This window comes from Salarias fasciatus, chromosome 8, assembly GCF_902148845.1.
Source record: "Salarias fasciatus chromosome 8, fSalaFa1.1, whole genome shotgun sequence".
Taxonomy (NCBI): Eukaryota; Metazoa; Chordata; class Actinopteri; order Blenniiformes; family Blenniidae; genus Salarias; species Salarias fasciatus.
In genome coordinates, this window is record NC_043752.1 from 18,030,821 (window position 1) to 18,044,934 (window position 14,114).

At 47.8% G+C, this 14,114-nt stretch overlaps 1 protein-coding gene across 1 annotated transcript in view; it reads right to left on the minus strand.

The window, feature by feature from the left end:
* The window catches only part of itga3b (integrin, alpha 3b), a 19,838-nt gene extending 6,160 nt beyond the window's left edge, over positions 1 to 13,678 (minus strand). Inside the window, exons 1-10 of the mRNA XM_030098292.1 lie at positions 13,360 to 13,678; positions 3,170 to 3,297; positions 2,503 to 2,585; positions 2,120 to 2,369; positions 1,826 to 1,924; positions 1,525 to 1,726; positions 767 to 960; positions 469 to 557; positions 252 to 388; positions 45 to 131 (exon numbers count right to left, since the gene is read on the minus strand). Of these exons, the coding sequence (XP_029954152.1) occupies positions 45 to 131; positions 252 to 388; positions 469 to 557; positions 767 to 960; positions 1,525 to 1,726; positions 1,826 to 1,924; positions 2,120 to 2,369; positions 2,503 to 2,585; positions 3,170 to 3,297; positions 13,360 to 13,535 (1,445 nt within the window). The 5' untranslated portion in view covers positions 13,536 to 13,678. The remainder of the gene's footprint in view (positions 1 to 44; positions 132 to 251; positions 389 to 468; positions 558 to 766; positions 961 to 1,524; positions 1,727 to 1,825; positions 1,925 to 2,119; positions 2,370 to 2,502; positions 2,586 to 3,169; positions 3,298 to 13,359) is intronic.
* Positions 13,679 to 14,114: the final 436 nt, after the last annotated feature.

Consider the following 14,114-nt stretch of genomic DNA (forward strand, 5'->3'; position numbering starts at 1 on the left):
GCTGCACCGGGTTCAGATATTTAACTCCTGAGGAGACGTCTCACCATGGGGTCTTTCCAGGACACTGACTGGGGTCCACTACCTTGGGCTCCACATCGAAATCTTTGGTCAGGTGGATGACTGGTCGAGCTCTGAAAAAGAGGGAAAAAGCCTCCCTTTAAGACCAATACGTTCCAGTAGGGACCTCATCAGAATGCACATGTAGCTGCTGAGACGTGTGAATCCATGTTTCTATGTGGTTGTTTTATTACCTAAGCAGAGCAATGCGATCATCCAGAGAACCGACGAGGATGTCTGGGTAGCTGTTGCCGTCCATGTCCACCCCTCCACTGATGGAGTAGCCAAAGGTGTGGAAATGTGCTTTGTCCACTGACTTACCCTCGATCACCTGCAGGAGGCAGCATTGATACACGGGTGTCAGCGCAGCGCTTCTGATGCCAGGTTCTAAAAGCTGATTCACGCTGTCACCTGGCTGGGCTCCCTTGAAATCCCCTGTTTGTTCCCCGTCCAGATGTAGACCCTTCCTGTGTCCACGAACGGAGCTCCCACGGCGAAGTCTGCACACATGAAGAGGACAGAGTCAACCTCAGAGGACGTCCAGCGGCTGACGGTGTGTCTGAACCGCAGGTGGCAGCAGAGCACGTTTTACCAGTGTCAACAGAAAGGATTACACACATGAATGCATCAGAGCAAAACGTGGAGACAGGAGTTTTATTCTGACACTGTTCGTCACACTCAGACGTCAAACAAATGTTCGGGATCAGACCTTGGAATCCATCTTGGTTGATATCGCCGATGGCAGCCACTGCCAGGCCGAACGCCGAGCCGGAGGGGCCCTTCAGCACCACGGTGGCTTTGTTCTGGAAAGAGCCGTTCTCGTTCATGAAGATGTAGACCGCTCCGCCCTCGTCCTTCATGCGGTCGAAGTAGAAGGGAGCGCCCACGATCAGGTCGTTCCAGCTGAGGGAGAAGAGAAGGACACACAGTGAGATGCCTGGTTCTGAACGTTCAGGATCAAACGACAATAACAGTGATGCCAGAGGACTGTGAGCTCTCTAAAATCCTACAGTTCAGGTTCTTTCATGCATGAAAAGTCAGATGATTTCATCTTGTCTGAGCTGCACAAGTTTCTTTTCTGGAGGCACGAGAGTCATGCATTCTCTGAATAACAGAGCAGATCTTAACAAACATGAAACAGGTACAGCTGTCCCTGATCCACTGACACGGGAAGCACAGCACCTTGTTTTTCTTCTACTAATCTTTCTACAGGATCATTTGTGGCACAGTAACATGATGGTGTGGTCAGCGCTCTGTTTTTTGGCGCTGCAAACTTTTGATTTGCAGTTTTTCACAATAAAAGGTACATTCAGCTCTTATTTTGTCCATTATTCTATGTAACGCTCTTGTTAAACTCTGTTTTCACAGAATACTTTCCAATGTGTAAAAAAGTAATCAACGCAGTCGGAATCAGTTGTCACTGCTGTTTTTAACATGGCTGCTCTTTCTTAAAGGTGCAAAACTCACTCGTCATTGTTGAGGTCGGCAATCGCCAGGCTGTTTCCAAAGTAAGAGCCCACTTGCTCCCCGGGGATGATCTGCACCGGCTCGATCTCGGTCGAGGTTGTCCCGAGCACCACGGCACCCTTGGACTCATTCCTGGGAGACCCCGTCACCACCGTGTACTCGTCGCGGCTCAACACCTTCTTCTCCTCGAGGACGGAGTAACCTGTGGATGGAAGAAGCAGCACGCCATCGGCATTCAGAGCATTCTGTAACCACTTCCACCAGTGACAGCGCTGCTCTGAGGAGACGAATGTGTACTTACCCATGTAACTGTAGCGTTTCTTTAATGGGACGAACTGTTTTCCAGCAGACTCATAAAATTTGTCTGGATCTGGGTTTCTCCACATTATATGAACGTTTCCTTTATGACAAAACACAATCAAACAACAACATTTAAAACTGAGCTCGGTGCACATTGGACCGGTTTCCCAGGCAGACAATAATCCCAGTGTTAGGCCTTTTGCACACATGAAGAGAGTTTTAATCCCCCTCAGTGAAACCTGCCCATTATTTCAGCATTAAAGCAACAAAACACAGTTAACTCATCCCTTCCCACCTTTCCACATGTGGCTCCCCGGCGTGCCGATGTAGATGTCCGTCTCCGTCATGCCGGCCGACACGCCCATGGTGCACATGCCCTCGAACTCCATGTCATAGTTGGGGTCGCAGAGTTCGTAGCTTTCAGCCTGCCAAAGGTCATTGGGGTCGAAGGTCAGGTCGTTGCTCCTCACGTAACACTTCCCGATCATCCGCCGCTGCTCCTCGTTGCCACTTTTGATGATCTTCATGTAGCGGTGGCCGCAGGCCTGGACAGCAGAGAGCAGCGTTACCAATAGCACATGTGTAACCGGTCACTTCCTGTGAGGACGAGCGGGACTGACTCGGCAGTGCAGCGAGTCAGCGTGTGGACTAATGGGGTGCAGCAGGGTGTCGTCTCACCAGCACGCGGCCTCCCGGCTTCGCCCGCTGACTGGCCACCGTCACGCCCAGCCACATGCCCTCCACCATCTCCGAGGGATTGGCTGCGAACGAGACGAGTCGGGTCAGAAAGAGCACGTTTGGGGCCGAGTGGGAGATCGTTGTTCTGGCTGCCGACCGTCCAGCGATCGCTTCACACAACACAAACCCCGACCGACTGTCCCAGCCGGCGTTTAACGGTTCATCTGGACACTGAATGAAAGCGCGTTCCAGCGTTTGCTGCACAGAAGAGCAGGATCGTGGTGATTACAGCCACAGACAAACCAACTCCAGCAGAGAGGCTTCATCCAGCCACAATCATGCCCTGACAAATATACCAACCACAAAAATGTGCTGTGAGTGCAGCGAAAATCATCTTCAGCTCCACATGAAACGTGACGCAGAGCGTCTCCATTCCGCCTCCTACCTGCAGCCTGGAGGAGACGGCCGCAGGAGGAGGGGGGGGGGGGGGGTAGTCTGGGTCTATCAGGTAATAACCGCTAATTAAAAAGGGATTCGCTTCCAGAGGATCGTGGATCTCATGATGTCGGCACGGCGCTAAACGCAGGCTGGGAAACTGCCCTGTCTTCAGCGGAGCATCAGACAGGCAGACATGAAACTCAAAGGATTTTTGCCGCGTCGAGCTTACTTGTGGTGACCAGGTCCATCCGGGAGCAGTCCCCAGGGTTCGCTGTGACGGGGCAGGAGTAGACGGCCCCCGTCTCATTGACATTTGGTAGAGACTGAGAGCGCTCTTTGGGCGCTCCTGCGAGGAGCCTGCATGCAGGGAGGGAAGCAGACACAGAAGCAAAACGTGAGATCCTATCAGAGCCGTGACAATGTGCCTGACAGCACACAAAGCACAGATGAGCGACCCGATATTTACTGTAGACTAAACACTACGAGTGCACCTTGAAACCGCCCGTTTCATGACGTTTGGATTTAATTTCAAAATAGAAAATTGATTTAAAAACCTTGATCCATGCGTAAACCTAACAAGTAACAGCTGAGAGGCTCACATCCACTCAAACAGAGAGCCAGTTCACGATAAAGGAAAAGGAGAATCCGTCACGCCATGACCTCTGACATGTCCGGGCACCTCACACACACACACACACACAAAAGACACACACAAAACAGGTCCTTGGTGATGGAGCTGATCTTTGTGTCCACTCACCCTGACCCTCCCTACATCAGCACCTTCTAACACAACACAGAACTTTGAAGTAGAGGGATTACAGCTCTCCACAGCTCGGTGCCGCGGCACAATGTTTACCGTCAGCACAAGATTTATTAGCTCCACTCCGTGGGTGGAGAGTGCAGACAGTCTTGTTTGCTGTGTGTGTGTGTGTGTGGCACAGCGGTGTTGCTTTCGTGCACAAAACGTCACGTTTTTCAACCTTCAGCTGACATGTGGACATTCAGAGGTGGAGAGAGAGCAGCAGTGAGCTGTCACAAGAAGCTATGCTAATCGAGTTCACTTAAAAATCCATCCATGAAGGAATTTTAAAGATGTGAGTAAACATCATCTTTTTCCAGATGGAAAATGACAGAATGAATATCATTCCTCCTCACGTGTTAGTCGTAATGTTTTGTTGTGGCTTCTGCATTGATACACCTCCTTACATCAACAATATGCCCCCATAAACACCGGTAATCTAATCATAAGCACATCTCCAGAGCCAGATGTTCCCCTCAATATCAAGGGGCTCAGATACGCAAACCTAGACCTTGTGTTTGCATGTCTGAGACCTAATCTGTCATGTGAGCTGGCTTCCACTACTGATTTTAGATCAAATTACCCTCTTAACCTATTTGATGCTTGTTCATCTGGGAATTGACGTGAGGCTGTGGCACACATTCACAACCCAGGCCTGCTTGGTTACGTAAACCAGCTCGGCTAAGATGCGATAATAGAGGGATATCACTATCCTCCGCTGATGAAACGAACAATTCAAGGCTCTCAAGGTCACCTTAAATGCAGCGAGCAGCCAGAATAAATAAGAGAGGATTCATACAACAGAAATAGTCAAGATAAAATCAGGCAAAATAAAATCTTCATATTTATGTATGAGAGGGGATTTTAAAGTCAATGAGAAAACTGACACACAGACACAGTTTCGGCTTTGGAGTTTAATGTTCTCCAGTGGAAATGGTGTCATTACCCTCCCTCCTTATCAGCAATCAATCCGTTATCTTGCAGAGCGATGCTAATCAGGAAGAGCCAAGATGGCCTCCGAGGGCGGGCGGCTTCCTGTGTAGGAGCAGACCGCGGCGGCGCTTCATTCACGAAGGCAGAGACAGACTTCACTCAAGTTTATAGTAATGAGTGTGTGCGTGCGTGCGTGCGTGCGTGCGTGCGTGCGTGCGTGCGTGCGTGTGTGTGTGCGTGTGTGTGTATAACGAGTCTTCAGAGTATTTACATGGAAGTGGGTGTATCTCCCATGAGAAGCAGTGGTGTGATTAAATTACAACCCATGGCCATCCAGTGTTTTTCAGACACAATGTCACAAAACACTGATTTGCAGTGTGAGCACTTCTTGTGATAAAACACCATGCATCATGGGAGATTATCTAAAGTATTTACAGAGGAAAAAGAGAGAACAAGGTCAAGCCAAACAACTCAGTGCTGTAAATCCTGAGAAGGCAGTCGAAGTGAACTTTGCTCAAACTGAGCAGAAATTAAGCAGAAGTGGGGCACAGAGTCCAGCGTTAATCACCCGGGCTTCAGGATCGCGGCTAATCCTGGCGAGCGGCGTGCCGGTCGGAGTCAAACCAGAGGGAGAAAGGAGAAAAAAAAACCTGCGAAACATACTCTCCCTGTCTGACTGTCTCATCGGAGCCATGTGGGTCATCTGTGTTTGTTGTGGAAATTCAACACCGCGGAGTGATGCCATTAGGCCTGACATACAGCGGAGACATGGTTCCAAGGAGCAGGTGTTGCATTGTGGGTCTTAAAGAGTTAGTGAAACATCTTGGGAAACACTTTTATTGCCTTACTAGCTTGGATTACAGAGCCAGTGTAGCCTGGCACCAGTCCAGTCACTTTCTCTATGTACACTTTAAATGAGTATTTATAAAAAAACAAACAAACACTGAACCCAACTTTGTGCAATTACAAAACCCTCTAAATCGTGTTTTTAATTCAGAATTGTTTACTCCTAATTAAGTAATTCAGAATTATATTCATGAGGGTCGTGTTTACAAGGGAAAAAACAAAGGATTAAAGCCTCTCTGACGTCGGGGTCTGTGAAGCGTTCTGATTGGACGGGGCGGCCGCGACGTGCTGACGTCTCCCGGAAGTAAACAGCGTTTTTCTCTTCTTTCTTTCTCGATTAACTTTGACGCGAAATCTTTGAAAATGTCCGCGTTGTTAAGCGCACGTCAATCCGCTCGTTTCGTTGCATCCAATGGGCCATTTTCACAGCTCCACTACTCCCTGAAATTAACTGTGCACATTCATTTCCTGTCTTGCATTATTGGCCAAAATGATTAATCCAGGTGTGTCTTGTTGCAGCAGTCTAAACCAGACACACCTGGATTAATCAGTTTGGCCAATAATGCAAGACAGGAAATGAATGTGCACAGTTATTTGCAGGAAGTAGTGAAGCTGTGAAAATACCCCATTCTTCTAAAACTGATGTTAAATAAATCGTCTCCATACGAGTCGACACGCGGACCGCGGGCCGCCATCTTGGAAAACTCTGTCATCACAACGGAGCATGCGCAGAACGACCAGAATGAAGTCGCGCCTAATTAGCATATAATTCCGCTTCCAAAGGACAATAAACCCGCCGGTGTATTTGCATTTAAACTTAATTCTGAATACAGTTTTCAGGCGTTTACGTGTTCATTTTAGAACAGAATTAGGCTTAATTCGGATTTATACAGGAATAAAAACTCCCATGTAAACACACAGACTGACTTTAACCTGACTTTAAACTCAACTCATATTGAGGTCGCATTTGCAATGCTTCAATTAAAAATCATATTTTTAAATTTCCGTTCCATTTTCAGCGGCTCAGTAAAGTTCAGCGTTTCCTCTTGTGAACGTGGGATCAGTCGGGCTGCTGCTCCATCAGTGTTGGCTCTGCCGCCGTTTCCCTCCCAGCTCATCACCTCCTCATAAACAGGCTGTCAAAGGCCCGTCCACACGAAGGAGCGGGGGCAACCGGCAGCTGCATTCCTACTCAGAGGACATGTTGAAATTCGCCCCTTCTGCTTTACGAGTGATCCAAGCGACTGGCGAAACCAAACATTTACTGTAGCAAACACGCCCAGCTGAGGCGAGCAAGGCTGCGATCCTCACACCAAGAGGGAGAAATGATCACGTCGTCCTATCAGGTGGAAAAGCAAAGGACCAGCAAGAAGAAATGAAAGTGTCAAAAAAAAAGCAGGGAAGACAGAAACAAATGACAAGCAGAGGGTAAATAGTTCACTGGGCGTTCATTAAAATAAAGCCATGTTGCCCTATATTCTTACCCCGGCCCGGGGCAAATAACAGCAACCAGGGAGAAACTGAAAAGCTAAACTGATTAAAGATGACTAAACCCTTTTGGATGACATTTCCTCTCCAACTCAAAAACTTCTGTGGAATTAAGAAGAGACGATGAAGTGCGGGACGAGGCCGTCACGTTTCCGGTCTCTGTTCCGTAACACGTTCTCCTTCATCTGGATCCAGTCTGGACAGGACCGAGACGACTGCAACAACACCTGCGCTCAGGTGTGCAACCTGAGGAGACCCTACTGGGAGGTAGAGGCTTTTCAGTTCAATAAAGAAATCAGAGTTGAAGAATGAAGGAGAACTAACAGCCAGCAGCTTCATGGTCAACAGACTCTGTTCTTTCGGGGTTTGTAGCAGCTGAGAGTGTGAGCATGTTCCAGACCTGCACCTTCCAGACGCAGCCTGTCTGTCCCAGGCAGGGCGCGGCTGCTGCCTTCAGGGCAAAGAAAATGAGGTGAGCGCTGTACGGGTTCACCTTCACCCAGCCCGCGGGCCTGTTCATCCACTGAAGGATTGAAAATGGCGAGAAAAAAGAAAACACATACATCACGCCATTAACAGACAAGTCAGCAACCAACAAGTCATGACCGAACAAACCACTGCTGCTTTAGCCCTTCTATGAAAACTGGGTCATGTATGACCGGTACTAGTGGTACAGTGTCTGATTGAGTTGACTCAGTTATCAGCCAACAAGGAGATAACTCAACAAACAAGAGCAGAGCACAGCGTTCTCCGTTCTCTGTTTGTCTGCCGTGCTACAGGTAACTGGGATTGATTCCAGGGAAATATTACCACTTAGACCCACTAAGCAAACAAGTGGAGATGATATTGAACGCAGCAGCGACTCAATCTGCAGATTGAATTAAGCATGAAGACAAGAGGAGCCCAGGCCCCAGATCTTTTAATGCTCTTTGTAACGACGCCGATGAAAGAGGAGAAGATGGTTGATATGACAGACGGGGTCCGCTGCCTCTGTGCTCACAGTGGGAGAATGCAATGTCAGTTCCTTCACTGTATTAAAACACTGATTAATCCATTGATTCGACTTTCAGGAAACTCTCCCACAATGCAATATGAGGGTATGAGCAAGGCATTGCTGCCGGTTTATTCACTGTATGCACTCTTAGTTGGTAACAAAGTTCGATATGTTTCAGCACGCACAGCGCGTGAGTCACCTGTGGTCAAACAGTGACGCATCCACTTCCTGTGAGACTGTGATAAAATGGTAATTTAGTCACAAGAGGACATTTCAGATGGAAATGAAATGCTGCGCATGCAGCTGCTAATCAAAGGGAAGGAGCAGCACCGAATAACAGGATTGAATAAAGCGAAATATCAGACTGCACCTGTACACAAACAGCCAGAGCCTGCCGGGTGGAGCAGGGTGTCTCAGCTGGACAAACATCCTGTCTGGAGACCACCATCTGCCTTTGGTGAAACAGTAACAGGAGAGCAAACTCATTTACAGCCGGGCTGACAGATTAAACATGACAGCTCTACACTGGGTAATAAACTAACTCACTTTTCATTAGCAGTGAGCAGGAGCTTGTGCGACCAGCGCCGGGCTGCTGTGGCTTGTGGCTGTAGGCTGATCTGCTAAAACGCTGCGCCACACAGTCTGATGGTTAACATGCAAACTGACGCGGAAAACACACAACTATAGACAAAAAAAGGAGCAACTTTTTGCTCTGGGGTATAGAAAATGAGCGACTATGACAGTGAGGCTGACAGTCCCCGCTCCGTGCCAAGTTTCGACCCACACGTTACTCAGCTCATATAAAAGCTGAGCAGGTGTGTGTGTGTGAAACATCTGTTTTTACCTGCCGATGCGGGAAAAACCTCTAAAAGTACACATTTCGTCTGAACCTGTGATATGTTTCAGGAGGAATGTTTAAGAGCACACCGAGTGTAAGCCTATACGTCGGGATCGCTTCCCTCTTCAAAGCTGGAAAATGGCGTGCAGAAGGGAAGGCATTGAAGCATATAGTTTTTCTAGCTACAGGTAGCCCTCATTAGCCCGGAGGCCTGCTTCGCCTCCTCCTCCTTTTATGCTGTTGAGAGCATTTGTACAGCCAGAGGAGGAAGAAAGAGCAGGAGAGGCAGGGGGCAGGTGGTCTGCTGAAGACAGAAACGGGCCTCGCTGCAGGTATTTCCAGAGAAAGCCTCGCCGCCGAGCGTCTCCTCTGTGGAGATTAGCAGGAAGCCCGCCGTCCCACTGGGATGTGTTTTAATGTGTTATTAGAAGCAGCCATTCACTCTGCCGCTGCACAAAATGCAACTCGTGCCATTACCGACGGATTGGATGCAGCAGCGAAACACCTCAACAAGAGGGCAAAGCAGCCACCAAACGACTGCAACGTCTCGGCTACGCCGCTTATTTGTAGCTTATTTGTAAGAATCCAACTCACAGTATGAAGTTGTGTGTTCAGTTTTCGCCCTCTGAAGTTGACTTAAGGTCAAGTCCAGACCGACTCACATTACTGGCATTACATCCACTTTAACAAAGCTATAAAAAACTCCAAAATATTCAACTGCAAAGATCCTCCATCCAAAAATAGGATTTTTAAAATACTTCTAAAGACTTAAACAATAAGCACGGACACAGCCGCAGTGCAGGAAGGACGTTTATCAACTATCTGCACAGGATCCATTAAGCAACTTGATGCTGAGCACTCAGGAGCTTTTCGGAGCTTTTAGCAAAACGCAGAACGCTGCAGACATGCAGACAGATCAAATACGGTCTGAACACATTCAGAAAGGTTCATTCTGCTCAACTGGACGGAGAGACTGAGCTCCATAAGACAGACGTGTAACATTTATAAAGCATTTATTCTGATCTGCAGCAGATGAAAGGTTTCCTCGTCAGCAGCGTCAAATGATTGATTTCATTCAGGATTCAGAGCGATCAGACCGGAGGAGAAGCAGAGCGCCTGTTCTAACGCAGCGTCTGAGTCCGTCCTCATCTTCTGCTGCAGACAGATCAGTTTAATTTGCACCTGGCAGCGGAGAAGGGGGAATCCCCCCTTTAAATGAAGCGGCAGGATGTCAGACCCCGCGGCTTCTGCGGGCAGACAGGGATGAGCTGCAAAAGCAAACACACTGAATCAATATTCATCAGGACTGTTTTCAAAATGAAACAATCTGGTGCCGCAGAGGAGAACGAGTTAATAATCTGAGTTCTCCACGAATTCCCCAATAGTCCCCCGGACCGGATCATCATTCTTCCTCCTGTCTTGTCTCAACCTGAAACCTGGCAGGTTGCGGCGGTGCTGAGAAGGGTAAAACATTCCAGGCATACCATGGGGTCAGGGGACTGGAAGAGCCAATAGGTGGCCAGCTGACCGCCCAGTCCCTCCTCCCCGCTGCAAGAGCGAACAAAAAAAGCCTTCTCACAAAAAAAAAAAAAAAGTCTCTGTGAGAGTTTAACCGGGGGATCCAGAGAGGGGAGAGAGGGAGTGGCGAGGAGAGGTGGATACCCCGGACAAATTGGCCTCAGGTGGCAAAGACCTTCACCTACAAATGGATGTTCAACCCCCCGGCACTCAAGAAAAGAAAGAGAATAAAGCTCAGCCAAGAAATACTGCAAGATTCAGACTAATTAGATAATTACCTTCATCTTAAAAGGGTTAAGGAAAAACCGTAGGGAGTGGAAACCCTCAGTCTTGACTTTTTATCCCGTCTGTCTGACTCACGGACGCACAAAGAACGACCACTTTACACTCTTCACATGTCACGACTGGCTCCGTGCACTTCTCAGTGTGTGTGTGTGTGTGTGTGTGTGTGTGTGTGTGTGTGAGGAAACAGACAGGACCGTAAAAGCTCCAACCGGAGAGACACCATCAGCTCATTGTTGTGTGTCTGCGGAGAATCACAGAGTGTGGACACAACTACAGGGCTGAGGGCAGGAAGACTGTCTTTAGAGCGTATCGCTGCTTCATCAGCCCGAAATTACAAGGCGGCTCTAGAAAAGGACGCAGCGGAGAGTGGAGGAAATAAACATACCACACCAAAACACACAGAGGTGACTGGGGCCCGCTTCCACTCAATTACAGTGTTTTAATCAGATGTGGTGAAGCCTGAGAATCACCATTCTGCTCATATTAAAGAGAAAATAGCCATTCTTCCAGTTATTCCTCCTCATTCTGTTACGATGGGATTGATTTTTTTTTTTTACAACATTCAGTTTAAAACACAGTCAAGCCCTTGATTTTTAATTAATCTGCTGATAACATTATTTTTTGCTTGATTGAAATTATCTGGCTTTTAAATGACTTTCTATCATTTATTTTGATTTTCTATCTTCTGTTAACACTGAGAACTGGATGTTTACTTTAAAATTACTTGTCAAGATATTTAATCTCATTAGTTTTTTCAATTTCTCTTCATTTCATCTAAAGCATTTTGAACTGCACTTTGTGAATGAGGGATGCTGTAGAAATAAGTTTATTTTCACTACTACTGGTCACAGTAGCAGTACTAGTAGAAGCTACGCTACCCGCACATATTTATATATAAAGAGAAGTCGTGATTCTAGATGCACCTTGAAGTGAAAAGATATTTAATGTGTTATAACATGAAAACTTTATCTCTAATTACCTATATTAGTCAGAAAAGAGAATTTCCCTGCTGTAAGCGTCAATATGACTCAACAAGAGTAAACTAGAGCTTCATCAAAATGTCAGAGCAGACGTGACGACCTTCTCTTTCACGCCTCAGTAAAATGTGGAACTGTAGAAATTCCCTCTGTGTGGTTCCTGGTTATGTGTTCTGTAGCAGTATTGTCTTTTACTTTCAGCGTTACTTCTCCACTCTGGCTGAACCACAGACACACAGCAGCTTGTTACCTGTGTGTGTCTGTGTTTTATGTGTGATTATATGTTACTATAAAATGCATAATAGTAAAGTTCATTTGTTTGTTCATTCATCTTTTCGTCTCTGAAACCAGATCTATATCAGCTCCAGGAAACAAAACTCACTCTTTAAATCAGTTATGACTGAATGAATCATTTCTATATCTCCATGGGATCAACCCACGACTCATAAACCGCTTTTCTTCTCTACTGAAATTAAAACATGCTTTATATTCCTGAGAAAAAGGAGTAATTATATGAGATCAAGAGGAAAGTATTAGTTTACATGACTCTAACATCGCAGTCGGCCCCATCCATCCATCCATCCATCCATCCATCCATGAGCTTTCCTAAAAGTTACCATCAGACCAGTGAGTCCTCCCTCTAGCCCAGTGCACGTCCCCGTGGCCGTGCGCTCTGCTTCTTGGGTTGAGGTGACCGCATCTCTCTGGAGACGAGGCCAAGACGGCTCATTGATCATGTATCAGCTGGAGCCTGCCAACCGTCCATTCAGATGAGGAAGTCTGCCACGGTCACAGCCACAGGCGTAAACCTGATTTCCTGAGGAAGAGGACTGCATCTTCCTCTATTACTCTTCAAAGCAGAACACGGACACAGATAACAGCCAGCTCGGATCAGGCTGAGGGAAGAACACTGAACAGTGGGACAGTTTGAGGAGCTCAGTGCAGGAAGACGGACACTATCACAGTGCTGGACATCCACCAGCTGCTTTTATGGAAATCTGTTCAAGTGCTGCTAGCTTTACACTTGTTTATGTGTCAGTAACAAGTCTTACAAGCCAGTTAACAGCTTTACAAGGAGTCACTAACCTTCTGTCAGCCTGAAAGCCACAGCTGAGATTTAAAAGAAAGTCTGAACCAGCTTCAGCTACTTTCAGTCATATAAATCTAGCGCTGAGAAGTCACTGGGGCTGAGATTTCAGGTCATCAACCATGAACATTATGCTCGGTTTTACATCAACAACTCATTGATTAGAGATGCGCTGCTGATCCAGATTGGATGGAAATGATCGGAAAATAATGGCTGAACACAAAATAGGGGGAAGACATAGATTTTACTTGAGAACTGAAAATTGTATTTTAATAAAACTACACCTTGTGCGACGTGACTGGTTTCCTAAACCGGGTCACCACTTCCGCTCGCAGGTAAAGGTGTACAGACCACCTGTATTATGCGTAAAATGATGTTTACTCAGCCAGGTCTGGATAAAACTGCAGCTGGAGGAGGACTGAATAAAGGAAGCTTGTCCTGTAGAAAGATCATTTGATTTCTGGGTGAAACGCGGAGTTCAGGAGCGTCCACAGGTGTCGGACGCGGACTCGTCGTCATCGCGGCTTTTTGCGCACAAAAGCTTCCCCGAGGCGCAAAAGCAGGTCTTCATCGGCGTGTGCGCGCGCCCCGCGGGGCAGCATATTCAAATTAAATGTAAGACATATTCCGAAAAGTGCACGTCCGACTACTTACAGGTGTTTCCTGGAGCCCACGGTCTGCTCGTGCAGAGCCACGGAGAAGCCAAAGAAGCTCCCTTTGGTTTTCCCCACTTTGATCACGGGGAAGCGCTCGTCGATGTTAAATCCGCCGCAGGTCCGCGTCCCGTGGTACAGGGCCACGGCGGCGCAGAGCAGCAGCCTCGCAGACATGGTTCGGGCTGTGTCCTCCGCTCCTCGGCTCCAACAGGTAGGCTGCCGGCTCACTGAGACCTCCCCATCCACAGCGGCCTGTCCCCCCGGCGCGCGCTCGCTCCGTCTGCGTCTGAGTGCGTGCCTGCCGAGGTGTCGGTGTCTGCCCACCTCCGCCTCTCCGCCGCCCTCCCCTGCTCTCCCCTTCCGTCCTGCGCGCGCTCCACACCCATCTGAAACAAGTGCACCGACTGGGAGCGCGCGGTCTCTCTCCCTCCACCCAGTGTCGGCTTCTCACTTTCACTCAGGCCAGGAAAGAGGGGAAAAAAAGAAAGAAGAGAAAGTCCCTCAGTGACGAGAGGAGGAAACTGTAGAGGAAACTCGTATTCAAATAGTCCAACATGTTTCCAAAGCGATGCACTTGGTCTAAAACCAGCCAGAAGTCAGTCTGCACCAGATCGGAAGTCTAAAAGTCATCATTGAATATTAAACAGCACAAACCAGATGAAGGGGAGCTGATCCACTGCTCAGTCTGTAAAAACATGCATAATGCAACAGTTATAGAAGCAGTTTCAGGAGGAATTTCACTGTTTTGCACCA